The sequence below is a fragment of the Carcharodon carcharias genome, chromosome 21 (assembly GCF_017639515.1).
Source record: "Carcharodon carcharias isolate sCarCar2 chromosome 21, sCarCar2.pri, whole genome shotgun sequence".
NCBI classification, from domain to species: domain Eukaryota; kingdom Metazoa; phylum Chordata; class Chondrichthyes; order Lamniformes; family Lamnidae; genus Carcharodon; species Carcharodon carcharias.
In genome coordinates, this window is record NC_054487.1 from 43,876,525 (window position 1) to 43,904,288 (window position 27,764).

Sequence of the window (27,764 nt, forward strand, 5' to 3'; positions counted from 1 at the left end):
AACTGGAGTCAATGGGAGTCAGGGTGAAAACTCTCTACTGTTTGGAGTCATACCTAGCACAGAGGAAGATAGTCGTGGTTGTTGGAGGTCAATCATCTCAGCTCCAGGACATCACTGCAGGAGTTCCTCAGGGTAGTGCCCTCGGCCTAACCATCTTCAACTACTTCATCAATAACCTTCCTTCCATCATAAAGTCAGAAGTGGGGATGTTCGCTGATGATTGCACGATGTTCAGCACCATTCATGACTCCTCAGATACTGAAGCAGTCCATGTCCAAATGCAGCAAGACCTGGACAATATCAAGGCTTGGGCTGACACGTGGCAAGTAACATTCGTGCCACACAAGTGCCAGGCAATGACCACCTCCAACAAAGGAGAATCCAACCATTGTCTCTTGATGTTCCATGGCATTACCATCACTGAATCCCTACTATCAATGTCTTGGGTGTTACCATTGACTAGAAACTGAACTGGACTAGCCATATAAATACTATGGCTACAAGAGCAGGTCATAGGCTAGGAATCGTGTGATGAGTAACCCACCTCCTGACTCCCCAAATCTTGTCCACCATCTGCAAGGCACAAGTCAGGAGTGTAATGGAATACTCTCCACTTGTCTGGATGAATGCAGCTCCCACAACACTCAAGAAGCTTGACACCATCCAGGACAAAGCAGCACACTTGATTAGCACCACATCCACAAACATTCACACTCCACCACCGACGCACAGTAGCAGCAGTGTGCAACAAGATGCACTGCAGCAATTCACCAAGGCTCCTCTGACAGCACCTTCCAAACCCATGGCCACTACCATCTAGAAGGACAAAGGCAGCAGATAGGTGGGAACACCATCATCTGGAAGATCCCCTCTAAGGCACCCACCATCCTGATTTGGAAATATGGTGGGTCACTGATGCTGGGTCAAAATCCTGGAACTCCCTTCCTAACAGCACAGGGATTGCAGCAGTTGAGGAAGGCAGCTCATCCCCACTTTCTCAAGGGCAACTAGGGATGGCCCAGCCAGCGAAGGCCATGTCCCATGAATGAATAGAAAAATAACTAGAAGCATATTAAAACACAGGAACAGGAGTGGGTCATTCAGTCTGATAGAGCTTGCTTTGCTGTTTTTGTTAGACATGGCAGCTGTATCTTTTTAATTGCAGTTGCCTGCCTTTTCTCCATTCCCTTTTAATACCTTTACTTCAGAGAAATTCCCTTATTTGCCAAATAATTCTGACTTTTAAACATTTCAATTATTTCTGCATCTTGGATATATTCCCATTTCCAAATCCAAGCGATAAAACTCCAGCACCAATCCCTGAGGGACAAGGCTTGTCACTACTTATCAATCCAAAAATATCACTTTATCAACAAATCTCTGCCTGCTCCCTCCCAACCTGTTTTTTTTTTAAATTGTTTATGCCACAAGACTGTCCTGAAATCCATTACTATGCACAATTTTGGTTTCCCTATCTAAGATAAGATATACTTTGCCTTAGAAGCGGTACAGGGAGGGTTCACTAGATTCGTTCTTGGTATGAGAGGCTGAGCAATTAAGGCCTGTATTCTCTGGACTTTAGAAGAATGAGAGGTGATCTCACTGAAACATCCAAGATTTTGAAGGGGCTTGACAGGGTAGATACTGAGAGGCTCTTTCCCCTGGCCCGGAATCTAAAACATGGGCACAGCCTCGATCATTGTGGACTAAGATGAGGAGAAATTTCTTATGTCAGAGGGCTGTGAACCTTTGGAATTGTCTGCCTCAGAGTTGTGGATGCTCTATTGTTAAATATATTGAAGACTGAGATCAATAGTTCTTGATCTTTCAGGAAATCAGCAGATATGGAGAGTGGACAGAAAATTGGAGATGAGATTGAAGATGAACCATGATTGTATTGAATGGTGGAGCAGGCTTGAGGAGCTGGATGTTTTATTCCTGCTTCTATTTCTTATGTTACGTTCTTATAGTCAATCCCTTGGGAAGAAGCTGAAAGATCCTTCTTTAATACTATATAGTATTTACCCAGCACATGATCAAGAGGAAATTGTTTACAGTAATCCAGTTGTGGGATTAGAATAACCTGGCTTTGCCTGTAAGGTTCATGATATCACCTGATCTGTAATACTGTTGCCCTCCCTTTACTGATCTGCTCTCCTAAAGCTTTAGTGATGACAAAGCATTCTGAGCATTACTCTGTCCTTTCTGTACAACTTTCCTCCTGTCAAAAACAAAAAGATTGCACTTTATTTTTGAGACAGACTTTTATATGTGAATTTCACTGATCAAGCTTCTTTCTAATCTTGTTACAGATCCTTCAAACCAGACTTTGTTGTAATTCGCCAGCATGTATATAACATGGCCCATGGCGAAGATTACCGGAACCTCATCATTGGCTTGCAGTATGGCAGAGTGCCTTCACTCAATTCTCTTCAATCTGTCTACAACTTTTGCAACAAGCCTTGGATGGTGAGTTTTGCTGCTTATCTCTGCTGTACAGGCACTGTGTACCTATATGGGAACCATTTAGCAACAACATTCTAAATCATTTTCTGGTATGCCCACGTCAGTGATTCTGGACTGTAAGTTCATCATCCACAAGTTGATTAAAATTTTGGCCCCAATTGTAATTCTGGGTTTTGGGTGGGCATTAATGGAGTGAGCTTGAAACTCACTTGCTGCCCAACAGAACAGGCTCAAGGTATTTTAACTTCTGGGCCTCACGAGGATTTCATGGGTGCGGTTAGGACCAGTTAGTGGACACACTGGGAAAACAGTCGCATTGTCAGTGCAATTTACAGCAGGTCAGCCAGAGGTCTATTTAAAGCAGCAATGCGCCTCTTAAAGTGAGGTTGCATTGTCTTTTGTCAGATTGTGCTGCAGGAAGGAACAGCTTCAGGCTGAGTCATAGGCAGGACCTCCGGTCCTTTGAAGTGCCATTGTAGATCCTGTTGGAAAGGTCAAGATAAGGTAGCAAGGTTTCTTTAGTCATTGGGAGGAGGATCACACAACACCATGTGCAGCAGGCACTAAGAGAGATTGCTGGGGTTGTCAGCTCCAGAGCATCACTCACGTGGGCCGGGATGGAGTACAAGAAGGGATTCAATGATCTCTCAAGAGTAACAAGGGTGAGTACAGCTCTTCATTTTCCATTTCTCTCAACAACACATGGCAACAATCCTTTTCCCTCACACCCTCTTCTCTCTGTCATGTTCTTCACCACCCGGCATAAGGCTGCACTATACCATTTCTCACTCTTGTTACAAACACACACTCATCCATTCCTTGCTGCCTTCACAATATCCACTGCCACCATTCTCCTCTCACTCACTAGACTTTGCACAATCATCAACTTCTGTCAGATCTCCTTACTCTCTTCACATGCTCCAGCACACGTGCTTTCTGTTCAACACGTTCCAAACCCTGATTCCATTTGAGTCCCCTCTTTCGGCATTTGCACCACGAGCAGAAACTGCATTGTAGGAAGTATTCAGTAACACTCCCTCTTTCTCTGCAGAGCAGCACAGCACAAGGGAGAGGAGTAAGAGCTTTGGAAAGACCAGCCAACATAACAAACCTCATCCAGCTGGAGCAAATAGTGCTGGAAATCAATGGCCTGTTGTCAGACTAAGATACTTCAATGCCGGAGGCTTATCTGAACAGGGACCTTGAGTATTTTTTGCACACCTTGAACTTTGAAAAATGCACAATCACACAACATTGAAAACCAAGATTCAAATGATATCACAAGACCCCTGTTTGAATTTACTCATGAGGTGCTCTCCCCTTTCTGGATACGTTTATGGCCTTAGTCAGCGACAGATTAAAAATAGTGGTCTATGAACTTGCAGCAAGATCACTAAGCTAAGAACATAGGAACATGGGACTTAGGACCAAGAGTAGGTCATTCTGCCCTTCAAGCCTGCTCCACCATTCAATAAGATGATGTCTGATCTGATTGTGATCTCAACTCCACTTTTCTGTCTGACCCCAAAACCCTTGACTCCCTTGTCCAACAAAAATCTATCTAACTTTGCCTTGAATAAATCCAATGGCCCAGCCTCCACTGTTTTCTGAGGAATAGAATTCTACAGACTAGCAATCATCTAAAAGAAAAAAAATCTCATCTCCATTTTAAAAGGGAGACCTCTTATTTTTAACTATGTCCTCTATTCTAGTCTCCTTCACAAGAGGAAATATCCTCGCAGTATCCACCCCATCAAGTCCCCTCAGGATTTTACATGTTTTAATAAGATCACCTCTCATTTTTCTAAACTCCAATGTGTAAAGGCCCAACCTTTACAACCTTTCTTCATAAGATAAGGCCTTCATCCCAGGAATGAGTCAGATGAACCTTCTCTGAACTGCTTCTAACGCAAATATATCCTTTTTCAAATAAGGAAACCAAAACTATACGCTTTACTCCAGATGTGGTCTCACCAATGCCATGTACAGCTACAGTAAAGCTTCCCTACTTTTATACTCCATTCCCCTTGCAATAAATTACCTCTTAATCACTTGCTGTACCTGCATGCTAGCTATTTGTGATTCATGTACCAGGGCACCCGGATCCCTCTGTACCACCGGGTTCTGCAATCTCTCTCCATTTAAATAGTACACTGTTTTTCATTCCTCCTGCCAAAGTGAACAAGAACTATACCCCTTTGTAGATTCTTTCCCTCCTCTTGACAACTTACTTTCTGACCTATCTTGGTGTTGATGGCAAATTTAGCTACCATACTTCATCCAAGTCACTGATATAAATCGTAAACAGTTGAGGCCCCAGCACTGATCCCTATGCCACTCCACTAGTTGCACCTTGCCAACCTGAAGAAGACCCATTTATCCATAGGCTATAATAAAAACAGGAAACTGTGGATGCTGGAAATCCAAAACAAAAACAGAAATACCTGGAAAAACTCAGCAGGTCTGGCAGCATCGGCGGAGAAGAACAAAGTTGACGTTTCGAGTCATTTCTAATTCTGTTGAAGGGTCATGAGGACTTGAAACGTCAACTTTGTTCTTCTCCGTCGATGCTGCCAGACCTGAGTTTTTCCAGGTATTTCTGTTTTTGTTATCCATAGGCTCTGTTTCCTGTTAGCTAAACAGTCCTTTATCCATACTAATATGTTGCCCCCTATACTATGAGCTCTTATTTTGTCTAGTAACCTTTGATGCGACACCTTATCAAAAGTCTTTTGGAAATCCATGTACACCACATCCACAAGTTCCCCTTTATCCACATTGTTTGTTACTTCCTCAGAGAATACTAATAAAATAATTAGTTAAACACCATTTCCTTTTCACAAAACTATGTTGAATCTATCTGGCCCTATGATAATTTTCTAAGGGCAGAATTTTACGTCCTGCGGGCACGTGCCCAACCTGATCTGGCATAAAATCGTGCAAGAGGACCTTAGGCGAGCGTTCCAACGCCATTGCACACTCATGGAATATTTTGCATGGTGGGTACATGCAAAAGTCAGGAGCATGCCTGATGGCAATTGTCAGTGATTTTTTTTTGTGGCCCATCCAACCTTATGGCTGGCCGATGGGCGAATCGGCCAGGCAGCCTTTACATTTTTCATCAAACTTCACCCAAGGGTGGGATGAAATCTCCGTTAGGAAATAATAAAAATAAATACCTGTGGACAGCATTTTTATGAGGTATGCTTTCAGGTGCTTGATTGCGATGCATGGACATATTTTTGACACTTTTTACACCTTTATTTCATTATTTGCAGGACTGCAGCTGTCTGCCTTCAGGGTGCTCTCTCACAGCGCTCACTCACCACCACCACCCCGCCCCCCCGCCCTGCCGGCAACACTGAGCCTCTCAACACACATTTCATGTTGGCTGGCTGTTAATTGGCCACCAGCGTGAAATCACGGTTGGGGGCTGATTGCAGTCGGGAGTCCATTTCCCAGCTGCTCCCAGGCCTGCCAGTCAAGTGTGCCCGACAACCTAAAAATTCAGGCTGAAGTGTCCTGCTATCACTTCCTTAAGAATGGGTTCTAGCAATTTCTCTATGACAGATGTTAGGCTAACTGACCTATAGTTTCCTGCTTTCTGTCTCCCTCCTTTCTGGAATAAAATTATTACATTTGCTATTTTCCAATCCACTAGGACCCTTCCAGGATGTAAGGAATTTTGGCAGATGATAACCAAGTTGATTTTCCCTGATTTTATCCGCTCTTCCACATTTCTCCGCCAGGCAGGTTGGTTAAATCAGCATCTTCGAAATAGTTGCTTCGCACAGATTCCCCCTTTCATTCATTTGATGCTTGTTGGACCGCAGTGAGTTGTTTTGCTTTACCCAATGGGTAATGCATGTGTACAGGAGCTGATAATGACATACAAGACCTAGAGCATGAGATAAAAGTGAACTGAATCCTTTTTAACTCTCCTGTATAATGCCCATTTCAGTCACATGAACAGCTGCTGAACCACTGGTGAAAGCTTTCTGAGAAAGGAAGCGATTTGAACTTTTATATTCTTTCATGGGATGTGAGCATCACAGCAAGGCCAGCAATTGTTGTCCATCCCTAATTGCTCTTGGGAAGGTGGTGGTGAGCTGTCTTCTTGAACCACTACCGCCCATGTGGTGTCCAACTGGTTTATTGTGGGTATGTTCATCATTAACAGCTTGTAGTTATTAACAGTAACTAGCAGCTTTCCCCAGCATTGCTCACAGTGAGTTTGAGCTGTGCAAGGGAAGGGCTGTGGTGATGGAACAGGGCCAGATATCTTCAGTGAGAGAATTTAGAGAGAAGCTTGTTTAAGACCTTCCTAGACAGAGTGAAACAAGAGATTTTTAATTAGATCCTTGATAAGAAGTAATAGTTTCCTTATTAGTTGCAGTACAATAGACAAAGGGCAGAATCTTCCGTTGTGGAGTCTAAGTCCGGTAGGAAAGCGAGGAAGCCTGATTGATTTCCGCTGGGCACTGGGACAGGTGAACATGCCTGATCTTCCACTGTTCAGCTCATTAATTATGCATCCATAAGGAACTCAGCAAATCTCATGGGGGGTGGCCAGGAAGCTGCTCACCCCTCTGTTACCTCATGGGGTTGAAGGCCCTGGCGCCATACTTAAAGGGCACTCGGACAATCATTGCAGGCCAGGAACTCTGGACCTCAACATGTCAAAGAGAAGAAAGCAACCTTTGGCCCCAACAGCTCCCTGGAGACTCTCCGCCAGACCGTCCAGGAGAGGCGGAATGTGCTGTTTCTCAGGGATGGGAGCAGCAGGTCCTCCCACCTGACCACGATGGCCTGGGAGGAGGTCGCTGGTGTTGTTAGCACCCATTTGGCACAAAAAAGGACAGACCTGCAGAGCCAGAAAAGGATAAATGACCTGTTGCACTCTGCAAGGGTAATTGCATCATCTACTCACTGCAAACTCACACTGACCTAAGGGCATCAGGCAGTCTAAGGGTTAATATGCACAACGATGTCACACATGACCATTAGATGGGACATCAGCACTGAATGTGTGCCAGCCACTTGAACCTCTCCAACTCATAATAGTTCCTGGATAAATGGCATCTTAGTCATTTACTGGGGATGGCTCAGCTGCAACAATAGGCATGTATGCTTCTGAACTGCTCATTTAACCAATTGCCTTACTATCAATCCATCTGTCTTTCTGCAGGACAAGATAGTGCATAACAAAAGTGAGTGGGCCAAGATGGGAGGTGGTACCCTGGAAATTCATCCCTGAGTAGCTTTGAGGAACTGGCCACAGAGCTGGCTGGAGAAGAGACAGACCACGCCTGCGTGGCAGGTGAGATTGGCCTCCCCCAACAACCCAGTCAGGATGCATCCAGTCTCCATCTACAATATGCATACATTGACTGTGAGTGATTTTTAATGTATGAGGTTGCTTAGTCAATCACTAAGTTCTGTCGAAGGGTCATGAGGACTCGAAACGTCAACCCTTTTCTTCTCTGCTGATGCTGCCAGACCTGCTGAGTTTTTCCAGGTAATTCTGTTTTTGTAGTCCATCACTAATTCCCTCTTTTCTCTATTCCAGGTACCAGCAGGAAGTGGGCGAAGACGTCATCCACGAGACGCCCAAGCGCCAGGCCTAGGCCATCTCTGAGGAGGAAGCCTCAGTATCATCAGAGGAAGCACCATCACAGCATTCACCTGAACTCTCCATCAGCACAAATACACACGTTTTGGTGGGTCCTAGTTTTAGTGTAGGCTCAGGGTCACAATCTGGTGAGCACATCACCAACATGGGTTTAAAGTTGGTGGAGACAGTGACAGCTGAGGTCTCTGTCACTCTGAGGATTGCTTGAGACAAGCCTCTGCTGAGTTCAATTCAGATGACAAGCCTCTAGACTCGGCCATAACAGACTTTTTGATGATGCAGAGGTAGGTAGGGGAACATTGGGCAGAGTTGTCAGAAACTGTCTACAGACTGGACAGAAGGCTGGAGGAGTCTGTCCATGTTCTGCCATGCTATATTGGCTCTGGCATGCAAGCACATGGAAATCTCCATGAGAAGAGTGGCGACCATCTTGTAGACCCAGGCCCAGCAATTTCTGCTGGATTTCCATTCAGACCTGCACTCCATCACTGTAGCCATGGGCGTGTTTCAGCAGTGGCTAGACCACCCTCCAGATGCCCCTTCTCAAGAAGTCAGGGAGGGACCATCGGGCACCCACAAAGAGAAGGAATGCCAGCCAAGCACCCCAGGGCATCCAGCCAGGATGTTCCAAGGGTGCCCTGCTGTTCCACGTCCCCTCTTCCAGTGACCCCCATCAAATCCAGCAGGTCAGGCTGAGGGTGCACCTAGGCCTGAGTAGGAGATCCTTAGCGGCCGGGACTCTCTAGGCCTCGGGTCACTAGAGAGATGCCTTTCAAAGTCATCTCCATCAACAGAGCATAGCAGTTAGCAGGCTGCTTCTACCTCAGCTGGGGATGTATGGGCTGCACCTAGATATAATGATAGATATAATGTTAGAAAAATTAAGAATTATTGAATTCATACAGGTGGCACAGGTATACACTCATTATATATAGTCGTCACAATTATAAATATATGTTGAATTTTTCCATTTCCAAGTTTCAGAGATTCCATTTTTCTATTAGTTTCTTCAAAGTTTTGTGGTCAGTTAAGGCTCCAGAATGTTGGCCCCCAGTTGAGTGCCATCAGGAACTTCAATTGCTTCATTTCTCCCACATTGTTGCCAGAGTGAGTAATCTATAATCCCATATGTGCAACATCAGCCAATGGCCATCATTTGTCACTGCTGCCTGGCCAATACTCCTGTCAGCCAATTATCACTGGTAACCAAGTTTTGGCCTTGTGAGAAATGCTCATTGAGGTTATTGCATTTACTGCTGCTTTTGCACTAATAGTCGCGGTGACTTAAATCAGATTTGTCTGTCCCAGACTTAGCTTTGAATGCATTTTCAGATGTGAGGAACTGCTGTTGGGCAGTGTAATCATAGCAATTGAAACCCAGAGGCTACCATAACTATCTGGAGGAAGATGAGGTGGGCACGTTCAATGCTGAATGTCCTTTCTTGGTGAATGATCATTTTCAGTGAACATGATGCTGGACTAGACAAGTCAGGTTACGCTGGGCACCTTGGCTGCAAGAGGGGTTAGAGTGTATGATTTAAGAGGTGTGTGTTCATCTTGCTGATGCCATTTCTTGAGCTCACATGGAGTTTTTCTGGACTTGCACGCCTCCTCTGCAAGGGTCAGCAGTTTTTGGGTAAAGGGATAGGACTCAACTCAATTAGGCAATCATTGCATGACCGGGCTTTCAGTGACTTAGGACAGAGAGACAGGATTAGCCTTGTGTGTAACATCTCAAGGACTGTGATTCTGTCAGTGTCTGCCTCTGCAGAGTCCATGCAGGAAACAATGCTACCTTGGTTGGTGTGTCCAAAATGAGTGTTCAAGGTATTACCCTAATGCAAAGTCACCTAGGACAGAGGCTTTTAAGGCTTCTGACATAGAAACATAGAAAATAGTGGCAGGAGTAGGCCATTTGGCCCTTTGAGCCTGCTCTGCCATTCAATATGATCATGGCTGATCCTCTATCTCAACACCATACTCCTGCTCTCTCCCCCCATACCCCTTGATGCCTTTAGACTCTAGAAATCTGTCTACTCCCTTATTAAATATATTCAGTGATTTGGCCTCCACAGCCTCCTGTGGTAGGTAATTCCACAGATTCACCACCCTCTGAATGAAGATTGCAGGGTCCCAAGTGGTTGCACCTCAGCAATCTCAGTAGCCCTGATGAGGCACTCTCAGGGAGGACAATGCAAATAAACCTTGAAACTTAACTGCATGATCAAGATTTCTGCTTTTGTGATGTGTGAATGGCAATTGGAGGGCATTAGCAAGATGAAGCCTCATCAATCTGTTTCGTTGAGCGCTGGCGAGGGGACATACAGTGCTCTCATGCTGTTGCTCCCTGTTGAGCCATCCATCTGGTTATGCTTGAAAGAGTGAGATGTTTGGTCAGCCCATCTTATTGAGCAGGTGACAGGAGTGCATCCCTGACTAAATTTGAGTTCCAGCCACTTAAAAGCTGCTCTGCACACTGACTTGGTGAGGGCATGGGTTAAAGTACTATTCCATGTAAAGTCACCTGAGGTTGTGGGAGAAGGGAATGCAGTTCTGTTTTGACAGCAGTCGTGTATTGCCAGGGCTACGTATTTAACCATGGTTTAGCACATTCCAATGATCACCCAACATCAGGGCAGATGGATTACTGATATTTCCCTAATCTCTAAGAAAGCATGGAACTTTTGAGAGAAATTCTCTCTGACAAAAATATAGCTAGAACCTTCCAGCCAACAAAGGCAAAAAGACAAACAATAGTGAAAATGTTTTGATGTATTACTCCTCCTGGAATCTTGTAGCTGTCACATTGTCATGGAACATCTACTGCTTTGCTTTCCACTACCCTCGACCCCTCTTTAAACCGCCTTGAAAGTTGGGAGAATGAAATTCCAAACTGCTTTCCCACCAACGGGAAACAGACTTTTTGACTCGCCACATTAAGTGCCCCCACCCGTTCCCACTACTGGCGGGAGTGGAAGATTCTGCCCAAATATTCCAGAAATAAATCTGTTTATATGAACAATTGCTTTTGATTTCCTGGTGTAAGTAAATAAAAAAGACATTTCCTGTAACTATTCAAAATGTACTATACAATATAAACATTTTAGTTTAAAATTTGTAACTATTTAAATCGTCCAGTTGTCACATGTAAATCTTTGAATAGGATATCCTATCTTTTAAAAAAAAATCTCATAAAAACTTGAATATCTTTTGCCTTGTATGTGAGCAGTGAAGGATGGAGATACATAGCCAAGTCCAAAGTTTTGAAACAGAATACTGTGGGATAGTAAGGAATCAAATGGGGCTGTGAGCAGGTTGGGAGTACCGGAGAGGATAGTCAGAAATGTTCTTGCTTTACATTTAAACTTACTGTGTGGAGAAGTCTGTTGTATTCTTTATTCTATTTTTATTATGGGTGCTAAGTTGTAAGTGATTGTATGAAGTGAGCCTGATCATAACCATTGCCCTCTATGTCATCTTACTGTGAAATAAAGCAGTTGATTGTTTCACTTAAAGCCTCATCTCACCAAGTATTTTCTTGGTCTGCACTTCCAAAAGAATGAAGTGGAACATGTGTGAAAGGTGCACTTATCCAGTTCAGTTCACAGGCCAATGTGCAAGTCAATACCGGCCAATGCGAATCAATATTTAGAAATGTAACTTCTCAGGGGCAATTAGGGATGGGCAATGATGCCCACATCCCATGAAAGAATTGAATAAACAGAGTCAGATAACTTAGGGGAATGACTGATGCCACTGAATCAAAGAAGGTGTGGGAAGACAGACCTGAATCTGTAACACAAACCTTATTTCTACGTATGTTTTAAGTTATGAGGGTTTTCAGAAGTATTTTGAATGATTTGGTTGGCTGTAGTTTCTTTCTATTATTGTTAACTTTTGATTTGTTCTTTTGATAGATGCTTAGAAGTTTGTCCACCTCATCTCTTCTCACCACCCCTTCATCTCCCACATTCTCTCCTTCTGATCCTTTCTCACCTCCTGCTTTTCATCCTCTCTTCCTCACCCTGCTGCTACTCATTTCTCCAATTAACCCCCAATACATCATGTTGAACCCTTCTCTTTCACATCTGCTCCACAAATCCTGAATACTTCCTTTCCTCACCCTTTTTCCCATTCCCTCTATCAGCTGCTCTCCCCATACTCCCTTTCCTTTTCTCCTCCTGTGTGTCAGGGAAGTTATGTTGAATTTATGTAAGCCACTAGTTCGACCTCAGTTGGAGTATTGTGTCCAGTTGTGTGTGCCACACTTTAGGAATGATGTGAAGGCATTGCGGAGAATGTTAGAAGAGGTTCAATGAGAATGGTTCCAGAATTAGGAACTTCAGTTATGAAGGTAGATTGGAGAAGTTGGGACTGTTTTCCTTAGAAAAAAGACGTCTGAAAGGAGACTTGATGGAGGTATTCAAAATCATGAGGAGTCTGGATGGAGCTGATAGGGAGAAACTGTTCCCATTCATGAAAGGATCAAGAATGAGAGGGCACAGGTTTAAAGTAATTAGCAATAAAAGCAAAAGAGATATAGAGAGAAACTTTTGTACACAGCAAGTGGTTAGGGTCTGGAATGCTCTGCCTGAGAGTGTGGTGGAGGCAGGTTCAATTGAAGCATTCAGAAGGGAATTAGACTGTTACCTGAAAAAGCAGAATGTGCAGGGTTACAGGGAGAAGGTGGGGGACTTGTATTAGGTGAGTTGTTTATTTGGGGAGCTGGTGCAGACATGATGGGCCAAATGGCCTCCTTCTGCACTGTAACAGACCTGTGATTCTGTCAGGCTTGCTTTAAAGCCAGTTTCCTAGCACTAAGCTGAGAAGCCAACTATTTACTTTAAAAAAAAATACTTATTGTGCTACAAATAGCCTAGCACAGTAAGCACTTAAAAAAAACTAGATTAGTCCTGGGAAACTAGCATAAATAGTTGGGAATAGGAACAGTATCAAAGGTCGAGTGGAAAAGCAACAGCAATGCAAAGAACGTGCAAGTTGTCAGATATCCAAGACCTGAATCTTTTTTATTCTTTCATGGGAAGTGTGTACTGCTGACAAGGTCAGCATTTCTTGCACATCCCTAATCGCCCAATCGCCCGTGAGAAGGTAGAAGTGAGTCGCCTTCTTGAACTGCCGCAGTCCACCTAATGTAGGTATAGCCACATTGCTGTTAAGAAGGCAGTTCGGGGATTTTGATTAAGCGACAGTGAAGGAACAGCGATATAGCTCCAATTCAGGATGATGTGTGACTTGGGGGGAAGCTTTCAGGTGGTGGTGTTACCATGCATTAGGGTTTGCTGCCCTTGACCTTTTAGGTGGTTGAGGTTGCGGATTTGTAAGGTGCTTAAAAGGAGTCCTGGCGCGTTGCTGTACTGCATGTTGTTTATGGTACTGTTACAACCAGGGTGGGAAGAGTGCAGTTTGTCTTGCTCCACTACTATGCAGGTCGCACCATTAGTTTAAAAGTTTAATTCACTCACCAAAATGGCCAATTTTACTGTTAGATCCAGAATAAAAGAGATTTTAACCAGGTTTCTTTCAATAGACTCAGAATGATTGATTTATTATAAAACAAAACTTATTTTTTAAAACAAGTTGCAAGAACTGGTTAACACAATTGTAATCTGGAAGAATAACTATCTATTCTTCTTAAAATTCCCCAGCGCACACACATGCCCACGCACACATGCACGCCAAACAGATAGGAATTCTGCAAAGATGGACTTTGGAGAAGATACTTTATTAAAAAAAGGATAAAGTTTGCAGGGTTTCAACTCTGTCGATCTGGATTTTCTCATGTGAAGACAGATCGTTAATCCCAGTACAGGCCTGGAGGGTCTCACCAATGGAGCTTTGGTGTGGGGGAAAATAGATCCGGATCAATCCTTCTCGTCTCAACTGCTCGGGTTTTCTAATAGAGGCAACTACCACTGATACAAGGATTCTTAGCTGGATACTGACAATCACATGGTTTCAGGCAAGGCAAAGAGAGTGCGAGCTGGGCAGCTTTTCACCTTCTCAGTTCAGTACCAACTTAATTAAAAGAAACAAGTCCAAAATTTAAAGCTCATCCCTGTCATGTGATTTCCAGTAAATCACTAGCCTTTGCCTTTAAACCAGCTTTTTTATTCCATCTATTAAAATAATTGCAGTGCAAACAAGCAAACAGCTCTTCCCCCTCAAGTACCATGCTGGTTAAGTGATTTCCTGGAAAGGGCATACTTACTCCCAGCCCAAAGGTGAACTTATGACTTTTTTTTCAAAAAATCCAGGTCAGCTTCCAAGTGGCCAGTGTTACGCACCGAGATGGGAGGAGTGCACAGTTAATTCAAGCCCCACGTTTCCACAGATCATAACAATAGTTTAAAGTTTTGTTGAAGGGTCATTCAGACTCGAAACGTTAACTGTGCTCCTCTCCACAGATGCTGCCAGACCTGCTGAGTTTTTCCAGGTATTTTTGTTTTTGTTTTACAATAGTTTAAATGTTTAACTCACACCAAAACTGGCCAATTGTATCCCTTTCGTACTGTTATTCCCAGCATAAATAGACTCTAACCCAGCTTCTTTCATTAAACACAAAAAATATTATTTTTTGTAAAACAAACTACTTTTTAAAACAGGTTACTAAACTGGTTAACATATATTATAGTTTAGAAGTGTAATGATTTCTCCCTTTTTTAAAAAAACCCAGATATTTGAACCCCCATACACTCTCACAGAAACATGAAACAAACACAGTCCCATGCAGAGACCATAAGACCATCAGGCCATAAGACCTAGAAGCAGAAATTAGGCCATTTGGCCCATCGAGTCTGCTCCGCCATTCAATCATGGCTGATAAGTTTCTCAACCCCATTCTCCCGCCTTCTCCCCGTAACCTTTGATCCCCTTACCAATCAAGAACCTATCTATCTCGGTCTTAAATACACTCAATGACCTGGCCTCCACAGCCTTCTGTGGCAATGAATTCCATAGATTCACCACTCTCTGGCTAAAGACGTTTCTCCTCATCTCTGTTCTAAAAGGTCTTTCCTTTACTCTGAGGCTGTGCCCTCGAGTCCTAGTCTCTCCTACTAATGGAAACATCTTCCCCACGTCCAGGCCTTTCAGTATTCTGTAAGTTTCAATCAGATCCCCCCCCCATCCATCTAAACTCCATCGAGTATAGACCCAGAGTCCTCAAACGTTCCTCATATGTTAAGCCTTTCATTCCTGGGATCATTCTTGTGAACCTCCTCTGGACCCTCTCCAGGGCCAGCATATCCTTCCTGAGATACGGGGCCCAAAATTGCTCACAATATTCTAAATGTGGTCTGACCAGAGCCTTATAAAGCCTCAGCAGCACATTCCTGCTTTTATATTCTAGTCCTCTCGAAATAAATGCCAACATTGCATTTGCCTTCCTAACTACCGACTCAACCTGCAAGTTAACCTGGACTAGGAATTCTGGACTAAGACTCCCAAATCACTTTGCACTCCAGATTTCTGAATTCTCTCCCCATTTAGAAAATAGTCTATGCCTCTATTCTTCCTACCAAAGTGCATGACCTCACACTTCCCCACGTTGTATTCCATCTGCCACTTCTTTGCCCATTCTCCTAACCTGTCCAAATCCTTCTGCAGCCTCCCCGCCTCCTCAATACTACCTGTCCCTCCACCTATCTTTGTATCATCTGCAAACTTAGCCAGGATGCCCTCAGTTCTTTCATCTAGATCATTAATGTATAAAGTGAAAAGTTGTGGTCCCAACACTGACCCCTGAGGAACTCCACTAGTCACCGGCCACCATCCTGAGAAGGACCCCCTTATCCCCACTCTCTGCCTCCTGCCAGACAGCCAATCTTCTATCCATGCTAGTACCTTGCCTCTAACACCATGGGCTCTTAACTAACTGAGCAGCCTCCTGTGCGGCACCTTGTCAAAGGCCTTCTGGAAGTCCAAGTAGATAACATCCATTGGCTCTCTTTTGTCTAACCTACTCCTTACCTCCTCAAAGAATTCTAACAGATATGTCAGGCATGACCTCCCCTTGATGAAACCATGCTGACTTTGCCTGATTTTACGATGCACTTCCAAGTATTCTGAAATCTCATCCTCAATAATGGACTCTAAAGTCTTACCAACAACCGAGGTCAGGCTAATCGGCCTGTAATTTCCCGTCTTTTGCCTCACTCCTTTCTTAAACAGGGGGGTTACATTAGCGACTTTCCAGTCCTCTAGGATCCTCCTTGACTCCCGTGATTCCTGAAAGACCACCACTAACTCCTTCAGAACTCTGGGGTGTAATCCATCTGGTCCAGGTGATTTATCCACCTTCAGACCTTTCAGCTTTCCTAGCACCTTCTCCTTGGTGATGGCCACCATACTCACCTCTGCCCTCCGACTCTCTTGAACTTTGGGGATGTCACTCATGTCTTCCACTGTGAAGACTGACACAAAGTACCTATTCAGTTCCTCCGCCTTTCTTTGTTCCCCACTACTTCTCCAGCATCATTTTCCAGCGGCCCAATGTCCACTTTTGCCTCTCTCTTACCCTTTATATATCTAAAAAACTCTTGCAATTTTTTAATATTACTGGCTAGTTTACCCTCATATTTAATCTTCTCCCTCCTTATTTCTTTTTTAGATGTCTTCTGTTGGTCTTTGTAGGCTTCCCAATCTCCTGGTTTCTCACTGCTCTTCGCCGCATTGTATGCTTTCTCTTTTGCTTTTATGCTGTCCCTGACTTCCCTTGTCAGCCATGGTTGCCTTGTCCTCCCTTTAGTATGCTTCTTCTTCCTAGGGATGAATTTTTGCTGTGTCTCACAAATTACTCCCAGAAACTCCTGCCATTGCTGTTCCACTGTCTTTCCTGCTAGGCTCATCTCCCAGTCAATTCTGGCCAGCTCCTCCCTCATGCCTCTGTAGTTGCCTTTATTCAACTGTAACACCGTTACATCTGATTCCAGCTTTTTCCTCTCAAATTACAGGGTAAATTTTATCATATTATGGTCACTTCCTCCTAAGGGTGCCTTCTCCTTAAGCTCCCTTATCAAATCTGCCTCATTACACATCACTAAATCTAGAATTGCCTGTTCCCTAGTGGGCTCCACCACAAGCTGCTCCAAAAAACATTCCACAAATTCCTTTTCTTGGGATCCACTACCAACCTGATTTTCCCAGTCTACCTGCGTATTGAAATCCCCTGTGACCACTGTGACCTTGCCTTTCTTACACACCTTTTCTATCTCCTGGTGTATCTTGTGCCCCACATCCTGACTACTGATCTGGGGCTGGAGCATGGAAAAGTTTCTTTGAAAAGGATAAAGTTCAAAAGATGCTGTTGATCAAATAGAATTCGTGTCATAATAGATCTGGAAGTTCTTTCGGATGTTTTTTTTGTGAAATTTTCCATGATGACTCTTACTTATCACAACTTTACAAACTTTCAAAAAGAAACAAATGAGTTATCCTGATGAGACGTTTCTGAGGAAGGTTTAACACAAAGGTGGGGCAGGGAGATGGAAAGAGAGAGTTTTTTTCTTGCAGTTTGCTTCTAAGGCACCCACGCACATATTCTGACTGAGAGTTTTAAAGGTTAAGATGTTCAAAGAATACTACTCTTAGGCCACGTGTTTTTAACCAATCAGCAAGCCTGGCAAATGCAGTTCTTTGTTAACTTAATATACAAAGTATCTCTTTTCTCTCCAAGTATTCTGCACTGGACATCTATACTGGCCCATGATTTCTGGAAGAATGGCATTTTCACAGCCCTGAATTAATATTGCAAACTTTTAAAAATAACTCAAGAGGAAGAATGTCCAAAGGAAGAATGTCCAAATTCAATGTCCTTCAATTTTCCAAAAACAAGTACCTCACACCAGATGATGCAGTGTCCTTCCATATTTAAAAAATTATCTTTTTCAACAATTTTCACTGCTGCCATTGTGCATCGGCGGTAGAGAGGGTGAATGTTTAAGCCAGTGAATGGGGTGCCAATCAAGTGGGCTGCTTTGTCCCGGATGATGTCAAGCTTCTTGAATGTTGTTGGAGCTGCACTCATGCAGGCAAGTGGAGTGTATTCCATCATGCTCCTGACTTGTGCCTTGTAGAAATTGGACAGGCTTTGAGGAATCAGGAGGTGAGTTACTCGCTACAGAATTCCAGCCTCTGACATGCTCTTGTAGTCACTGTATTTATATGATTGGTCCAGTTCAGTTTCTGATTAATGGTAATGCTCAGGATGTTGATGATGGGAGATTCAGTGATGGTAATGGCATTGAATGTCGAGGGGAGATGGTTAGATTCTCTCTTGCTGGAGATGGTCATTGCCTGGCGTTTGTGGGTCATGTGTGTACAGCCTTTTTCTCCTTACATAGGAAGGATATACTTGCCATAGAGGGAGTGCAACTAAGGTCCACCAGACTGATTCTTGGGATGGTGGGGTTGTCCTTTGAAGAGAGATTGAGGAGACTGGGCCTGTACTCTCTAGAGCTCAGAAGAATGAGAGGTGACCTCAATGAGACATAAATTCTTACAAGGCTCGACAGGATAGAAGTAGGAAGGATGTTGCCCCTGGCTGGGGGCCTAGAAGCAGGGAAAACAGCCTCGGAATAGGAGGTAGGCCATTTAGAACCGAGATGAGGAGGAATTTCTTCACTCAGAGGGTGAAATTCTCTACCACAGAGGGCTGTGGTGACTCAGCCATTGAATATATTTAAGACTGATATTGATAGATTCTTAGATATTAGAGATATCATGGATATGGGGATAGTGTGTCAAAATAACTTTGAAGTAGAAGATCTGCCATGATCTAGTTGAAAGGTGGAACAGGCTTGAGGGGCTGAATGGCTTGCTGCTGCTCCTATTTTCTATGTTTCTATGAATGTTACTTGCCACTTATCAGTCCAAGCCTGAATGTTGAACAGGTCTTGCTGCATTTGGACATGGACTCTTCAGTAAGCAAGGAGTTGTGAATGGTTCTGAACATTGCGCACTTATCAGTCCAAGCCTGAATGTTGAACAGGTCTTGCTGCATTTGGACATGGACTCTTCAGTAAGCAAGGAGTTGTGAATGGTTCTGAACATTGCTCAATCATCAGTGAACATCCTCAATTTTGACCTCATAATGGAGGGAAGGTCATTGATGAAGACCGTTGAAGTTGGTTAGGCCTAGGACATTATCCTGAGGAACTCCTGCAGCAGTTTCCTGGGACTGAGCTGCTTCACCTCCAACAGCCACAGCCATCTTCCTTTGTGCTAGGTAGAACTCTAACCAGTGGAGAGTTTTCCCCCTGATTTCCATTGACTCCAGTTTTGCTAGGGCTCCTTGATGCCACATTCGGTCAAATGTTTCCTTGATTTCAAGGACAGTCACCTTCACCTCATTTCTTGAGTTCAACTCTTTTGTCTATGTTTGAATAAGGTTGTGATGATGTCCAGAACCAAGTGGCCCTGGAGAAACCCAAACCGAGCATTAGTGAGCAAGTTATTGCTGAGTAAATGCTACTTAATAGCACTGTCAATGACACTTTTTATCATTGATCTTAGGATAAAAAGTGGACTGATGGGGCAGTAATTAGCTGGATTGGATTTGCCCTGCTTTTTAATCTAAGGAAATACCTGGGCAGTTTTCCACATTGTTGGGTAGATGTCAGTTTGGTAGCTGCACTGCAACAGTTTGGCTAGGGGTGCGCAAGTTTTGGAGCACCAGTCTTCAGTACAACCTGCAGGAACATTGTCAGGGCCCATAGCCTTTGCTGTGTCTGGTGACTTCAGCAATTTCTTGATATCATGTGGAGTGAATCGAATTGACTAAATACTGGCATATATGATGCTGGGGACCTCAGGAGGAAGCTGAGATGGATCATCCACTCGGCACTTCTGGCTGAAGATGGTTGCAAAAGCTTCAGCCTTTTTGCGCTGGGCTCTCCCATCATTGAGGATAGGAGTATTTGTGGAGGACCACCCCTGGTTGTTTAGTTGCCCACCACCATTCACAACTGGAGGTGGTAGGACTGCAGAGCTTTGATCTGATCCATTGGTTGTGGCTCTGTCTGTCTCATGCTGCTGCCACTGTTTGGCCTGTTGCCTGGTTTTCTCACCTGGCAGATATGTTCATCAGTACTTGGCCAGCTTGGTGATGGGCATTGAAGCTCCCCCAACCAAAATACATTCTGCACCCTTGCTACTTCTCTCAAGTAATGTTCAATATGGGGGAATGGCAGTAGGTTTCCTTGCTTTATCTGATGCCATGAGACTTCATGGAGTCCAGAGCCAATGTTGAGGACTCCCAGGCCAACACCCTCCCCATCATATACCACCATCCTGCCAGTGGTGATGATGCTGTCTGGGGCATTGTAAGGTATGATTTGGTGAGTATGACTATGTCAGGCTGTTGTTTGCCTAGCCTGTGGGGCAGCTCTCCTAACTTTGGCACAAGTATTCCGGTGTTAGTAAGGAGGACTTCGTCATTTCTGGTGCCTGAGTCAATGCCAGGTGATCCATCTGTTTTTATTCCTTTTGAACTTTACTATAGTGGTTTCAAAGTTAACTCCATTGTGTGAGTCTGAAGTCACCACTAGTCCAGTCAGCAGATTTCCTATCATCTGCCCATGGTAGGATTTGAACCTGTGTCCTCAGAGCATTAGCTTCCATTAACATTACCACTACACCATTGTACCTGTATGGCTCTGGAGTACAGGAAACAGAGCAGATAAGGTTAGGGGCAGCTTACATAAATTTAAAATAAAGGTTATTTGCAGCATCAAATAAATCAGTGTAAAATTACATAAAATTATTCTATCAGTCTGGCCTTCATTCAAATTTGAATCCCAGATGTGAAACATTAGGCAGAATGTTGCCCTTGGCACACGGGATTGGCAAGAGTGAGCAGGGGCGTTCGGGAAGTCGACCGCCACCCCCGATCAGCCCCGCACCGTGATTTCACACTGGCTGGACAATTAAGGCCCATACAGCGTGATATGCGAGTGGCAGCGCTGAGTGCTACCTGTGCAATGGGGGGGAAGAGGGCGAGCGGACCAAGCGTGAACTTCGTGCATGTGCGTGAGTGAGTCCTGCAAAATCACCCTGAGGCACGGAGCTGCCTCAGGCAGATGAAGAGATATTTTTAAAATTCTTAATAAAGAACATAAAAATAATAAAACACGTCCCCCAGAGACATGTGTTTACTGAAAAAAATAAAGTCTTTATTTAATGTTTACAAAAAAATGCAAAAGCCACTTGGCCTTTTCTCCTGCTTGCCAACTGTTAGGTTGGATGGAGAGTGAAAATTTTACGCTAATTGCTAACTTAATGACCTTGACAGGCCTTCTAATTGTCAGCGGGTGCGCTGCCAGTTCCGGGTGCATCTCTTGACCCAACTATCGCGCGACTGCGTGTTGACGTCGGCATGCTCGGCCAAGTCAACAAGCGTCATTTCAAGCTCGAGCGGGTCGGCCATGTGCCCGCCTGCCAAGTGAAAATTTCTGCCCATTGGTATACCAACCCTTGCACCACCCAATCCTCTGGAACTCAACCTGGAGGATCACCGCACCCTTAAACATAAATTGGAGAGGAGATGCCACAAGTCTCAACCCAGCTATTAATGCCAAATCCTGCTTTTGTTCTGAAGTTGTAAACATTTTAAAATGTTGAAGAAAATGGTTTTAAATTGGAGCTCAGAGAGTGCGTTCGGCTAAAATAAAAATGGAATCAGTCCAGAGGTAAGCAAAGTTAAAATCTTAGGGGAACTCTTTTTCCCCATGTATCGAATGTCAACTTGGCTCAAAATAGCACTAAATTACATATTTCAATATCTTTTTAATTTAAACATTTCTAAATTACTTATACATTGTGGTAAGATGCCACAGCGACTTTAGTGCAGCATGGCTTAATAGATACAATGTGCAAATCAACAGTTCACTTACCAGCAGAAACAAAGAGTGGGTGCTTTGCCTATGACAGATTATCTGGGAATTTATCTTATTGCTGTTTGTGGAACTTTGTTATGTGCAGTTTGGCTGCCACTTTTCCCTACATTACAATAGCAACTACACTTCAAGAATGTTTTGTTGACTGTGAAACACTTTGAGAACATCTGAGCTTGTTCTTGAGGTCTTTCCTTTCAGTAAAATGTTGAACAAATACCTGAGTTGGCCTGAATGTGGGTACACCAGTACTTGTATCCAGCCTCTTAATGACATATGTGCAAGAAACAAATGGATAAAGGGGATGATCCTTGACATTCAATGGTATCACCATCGCTGAATCTCCCACTATCAACATTCTGGGGGTCAGAGGCTAGGAATCCTGCGGTGGGTAACCCAGCTCCTGACTCCCCAAAGCCTGTCCACCAAAACTGGAATCAATGGAAATCGGTGGAAAACTCTCCACTGGTTGAAGTCATACCTACCGCAAAGGAAGATGGTTGTGGTTGTTAGAGGTCAGTCATCTCAGCTCCAGGACATCACTGCAGGAGTTCCTCAGGCTAGTGTCCTCGGCCCAAACATCTTCAGCTGCTTCATCAATGACCTGACTTCCATCATAAGGTCAAAAGTGGGGATGTTCGCTGATGATTGCACAATGTTCAGCACCATTTACGACTCCTCAGACACTAAAGCAGTCCATGTCTAAATGCAGCAAGACCTGGACAATATCCAGGCTTGGACTGACAAGTGGTAAGTAACTTTCGCACCATACAAGTTCCAGGCAATGACCATCTCTAACAAGAGAGAATCTAACCATCACTCCTTGACGTTCAATGGCATTACCATCACTGAATCCCTACTATCAATGTCTTGGGCATTACCATTGACCAGAAACTGAACTGGACAAGCCATATGAATACCATGGCTACAAGAGCAGGTCAGAGGCTAGGAATCCAGCGACGATTAACTCACCTCCTAACTCCCTAAAGCCTGTCCACAAGGCACAAGTCAGGAGTGTGATGGAATACTCTCCACTTGCTTGGATGAGTGCAGCTCCCACAACACTCAATAAGCTTGACACCATCCAGGACAAAGCAACCCACTTGATTGGTACCTCATCCACAATTATTCACTCCCTCCACCACTGACACACAGTGGCAGCAGTGTGTACCATCTACAAGATGCACCACAAGAATTCACCAAGGCTCCTTAGACAGTGCCTTCCAAACCCACAACTGCTACCACCTAGAAGGACAAAGGCAGCAGATGGATGGGAACACCACCAACTGGATGTTCCCCTCCAAACCACTCACCATCCTGACTTGGAAATATATTACTGTTCCTTCATTGCTGCTAGGTCAAAATCCTGGAACTCTCTTCCTAATAGCACTGTGGCTGCACCTACATCACGTGGACCGCAATGCTTCAAGAAGGCAGCTCACTGCCACCTTCTCGAGGGCTATTAGGGATGGGCAATAAATGCTGCTGTAGCCAGCAACACCCACATCCCATGAATGAATGAAAAAAATCACTTCTCTGTGACCATTACACATATAATGATGAAATTTAATTGCCCACAGATCGCTACGATATTTTCAAAGTCAATAGTGGGCTAGTTCTGCATGAGTAGCATCCAGGATCTTGAGAACATGGCCTTGTACTTGCCTTTCACGAAGTTTAATTAGAAATGCCTGGGAGAATGAAATCTTAACCATATTTCAAAGAAAACAATTTTTGTCCTGTTTTGTAAGTTATTGCTGAATGACCTGAAACCTCTGATCCATAAAGCTTTTCTGGGGAAGAATGGTTTAAATCCCAACTAAATGTGCCCAATTTGAAAAGAAAATGTTTATCCTTGCCTCAGGAGTTGCATAAGTTATAAGTGCCTATTCTGTGATCCTACTACAAGACTCCAATGTTAAATTTCCTGCCAGACTCCTCGTCTTGTACATTGTTAGTTCCTTCCAACTTATGAGCTTCCCTTTTAAAATTGGGAACATTTGACACTTCCCGACTTCAGTGTGCCACTGGGGCAAAGGGTGATGTTGAGCTAGGCTGAGTACAGCCCCAACAACATTTGTGAGGTGGCTGCTATCAATATTCCAGTGTTATCTTTTAGTAGGATGGTTACGGTGAAAAAGTTTGAAAGAGCTAAGAAACAGGTTCCTTATCCAACCTCTAACTGGACAAAATGGACAGAGGAAGAGGGAGATAAAAAGCAAATTGAAAAAGTTGCTGATCGATTAGAGGTGGAATTAGGACTGAGAAAAAATTCAGGAGAATAACCTCCACCTTTTCATCTTCCTTTTGTTCAAACTCAGAGCCATGTACTTTATTTTAGACAATGATCTTATAAACAGAGTTTTTCATAGTGAGTTGTTATGATCTGGAGTACACTGACTGAAAGGGTGGCGAAAGCAGATTCAGAAATAACTTTCAAAACAGAATTGGATATATATTTGAAAAGTTTAAAAAAATCAGGTTTATGGTAAAAGAGTGGAGGTGTAGAAGTAATAGGATAGCTTTTTCAAAGATTTGGCACTGACACAATTGGCTGAATGACCTCCTGATCTATAAGGTTTTATTATTCTATCCTGGCAAACAATTGCCTACCATCTGTTATCATGTGCTTGCGTGTGTGTCAGCTCTTGTATGAGTACAATAGGCACCAAGTAAAAGGGATTGATTCACTGCAGTTTGATATTTCATTTCCCACACCATCTATTGTTGCAGCTTCTTTGAGTTAAACCGCCAAATTGGAGAACCATTGATAGTATTTTTTTGCTGCATGGAGCCATATAAACCAGGAACTGATGTGAGATGTTCCTGACTCATTCCGCATGGTGCTTTTATAGCCAACAGATGTTGGAGACTGTCATCCCATCAGTGTTGGCTGAATTTAAATTGGGGTCCCAGAGATGAAAGGGACAGAGTATAGGATTTAATTTTAATAAAAGAAGATAGGTTTTCTGACATCATAAATAGCATAAATCAGGCCCTTAACTTCTCTGCTGGCATCCGAGGCAGCTCTTATGTTGCAACTGTAATGAAGCCACTTCAAAGTAACTGCTGTGTGTCCAAAGCTTTTAGCAAGATTGTTGCTGAAAGAGGATCTGTCACCAGTTGAGCCAGCTGCTTAATCCTGTTCATTTCAAAAGTGGAATGTTTAAGAAGTTAATAACAAATTGAAGCATTTCATTTCTTTTACAGTTACTTCTTTTCAGTTTAGTGCTCAAGTATGTTGATCAGGCTGTGCATCTGAGGGCCTTCGGTCAATCGAATGTGTACCTGTCACTTCATTAGCGTTTATGTGTGCCTGTATTTCTGTGTGTATCCACATCCCAGCCTATGTGTATGATGTGTCTGGAGCACTGTTAACTATAGTCAAGAACTAGGTGTTAGATTCTCAGTTGTGAGACAGCTACATTCCCAAAATACACCTTGCTCCACAAATGGGAATGTGGTTGAAAGTGACAAGCTCTGTATGTCACATGAGTTACTACTGCAAGTTAAACGGAGTTTGATACCTTATCACTAGGGACAATCCTGCTGTGAGGTACTGATTTTCCTCTAATTACAATTAGGGTGTCTGTTAGTAATCAAAAGGAAAAAGTGGTCACTTGCCAGAATTTTCCTGACAGGGTTGTTACCTCAGGAAGAAGGATGAGTGCTGGTTGTGGTATAAAAGCAGTTGGTGATGCCCAATTTACTAACTTATGTGTGCCAGGTATATTGAAGTGGAAAATATTGGCTGCTCCATTGAATGAATGTTACCCTGAAATAATGATAGGAGGCAGATTTATTTCTAATTTTTGCTATCAAAGCATTTTTTCTTTGAGCACACTGATATATAATTATTTATAGAATTTCTTTATTAAGATTAGAGACTCATTTGTTTCCCGCTGTGGGGCCCCACTGGAGACAGTCCAATCTTTCATCATGCACCAGTCTCTAATGTATTTTCTCTATAAATATGCTTAAATAAATTAAAGGTCCTGTGTAGGGAGAAGGCAAAGGAGATGCAAAATAATCGTTGTGGAGGAAAGTAACTCTAGGTTTCCATAGCTTTTAGTGCTCAGTGTTGTGAAGGTTGAAGGAATGATAACTGTAGAGTTTGGTGCTACTAGTGTTATAAGATAAGGTAACACTACGGATTGGTGCTGTGAATATTAAAGGAAATGATAGCTTTAGTAATCAGTGCTCTGAATGTCAAAGGAATGGTAATGCTAGAAGGTGTTGCTGAATTTGAAACAAATGATTGAATAGCTCACCCTCTGGCCTCTGCTTGCTTTTGTAGCACTAACTGGATGAGTGCAATGCAACATGGTTTGGAGATAAGTGGCAAACGGCACCAATGTTATTTCTGCCAACCTCAGAAGGACCTACCTCTAAAATACTAAACATTCATTGGGGAGCAGGACCATTCTGCAAGTTATTCCCATTGTTCTGGTGTGCAGGCATCAAATGTAAATTAAGCTTATTTTAAATTTGAGTCCATAATTGCTAGGCAGTGAAAAGTGCATGGGCCGTAAAATTAAGGTAAATGTATTTTAACCATTTATTAACTGTCTGTTTTTTTTCCCCCTTGGTGGCATCTGGATTCTCATGAGTCTTCATTGTAATTTACTTATTATTTTGCCCCAGCACCATTACTATGAACTCCCTAAGCACTGGGAACCCCCTGTCTGGTGGTTTAAAGAGAAGAATGAAGAGATGCTACACAAAAGGTGCTCTGTGCCTACCCACATTTACCTGAAAATCTGCGGCACATGATTTGCATCACCTGGTGAAAGCTTTGCACACACAACTTCATTCTCCTTCTGTTCTCTGCCTGAGTCAAGTTCTTAACAATTATTCGCTGAAGTACAGTAAATTTTTACTATGGGTGGGGCAAGGAGGCAAGGCCTGAATCTATCTCAGCCAGAATGAGGATTTAGCCCTGCATTGTTGGCACTAATCTGATCCACACACTAGCCATCTAGCCAACTGATCTAACTGCACCCCCTCGCCCCACAAAGAACTGCATTAAAATAATAAATTTATGAAAACCCAAGTACTGCTTAACATCATGTTCTCCCTCCATGTCAGTGTGTGAAGAATGCGCTGATAGTTTTAATTCTTGTGTTTCCACTACATGCTACCTCTGTGCCATTTAACCCATATTGGGAATGATGGCGAGAAGCAGTTGATTCCATATAAGGCATTTGGCAAATTGATTGCATGAATAATAAAGTGAAGGAATATTTCCAGGTGAAGGCTAGGGGCGTATGAGGCACAAACCTACCTCTTTGGTGTTGATGGTAAACAAATCAAGCACTCTAACAGCATATGAAGGAGGTTATTTTAAGTGACAGCCATGTTTTTAGTCTGTGTATTCTTGGAAGATGTGACCAATTCCTGACCTGTAAGATCGTATCATCTATCAGTACTCTCTATCGCCATGAGGCTGCAAATATTATATTAGTGCCAATAGTCTTGGCTATCTATTAACCCGAGATTCCCCTCTTGGGGCCTGGCACTGGTCCATATGAAATAGGGCCTCCCTCCCCTGGTTTACTTCCTCCTGCAGCCTTTCTAGAGCTGAATCAGAGAACTGGAGGCTCTCTGTACTCCTGTGAATAGCTGGGTGAGGGTCAATACAATTAAATTAGTCAGCAGCACTTCATTGCTGAGAACTGCCTGTATAAACTCAGTGAGGTTCTAGAGGATGCAGGCTGTTTTCTGAACTAACACCGGCCTACTTAAATTTGTTTGTT

At 43.4% G+C, this 27,764-nt stretch overlaps 1 protein-coding gene across 1 annotated transcript in view; it reads left to right on the forward strand.

Moving 5' to 3' along the window:
• The window catches only part of LOC121293146 (synapsin-3-like), a 998,055-nt gene that overhangs the window by 581,638 nt on the left and 388,653 nt on the right, over window positions 1–27,764 (forward strand). The window contains exon 4 of the mRNA XM_041215893.1: window positions 2,313–2,469. Coding sequence (XP_041071827.1) covers window positions 2,313–2,469 — 157 coding nt within the window. The remainder of the gene's footprint in view (window positions 1–2,312; window positions 2,470–27,764) is intronic.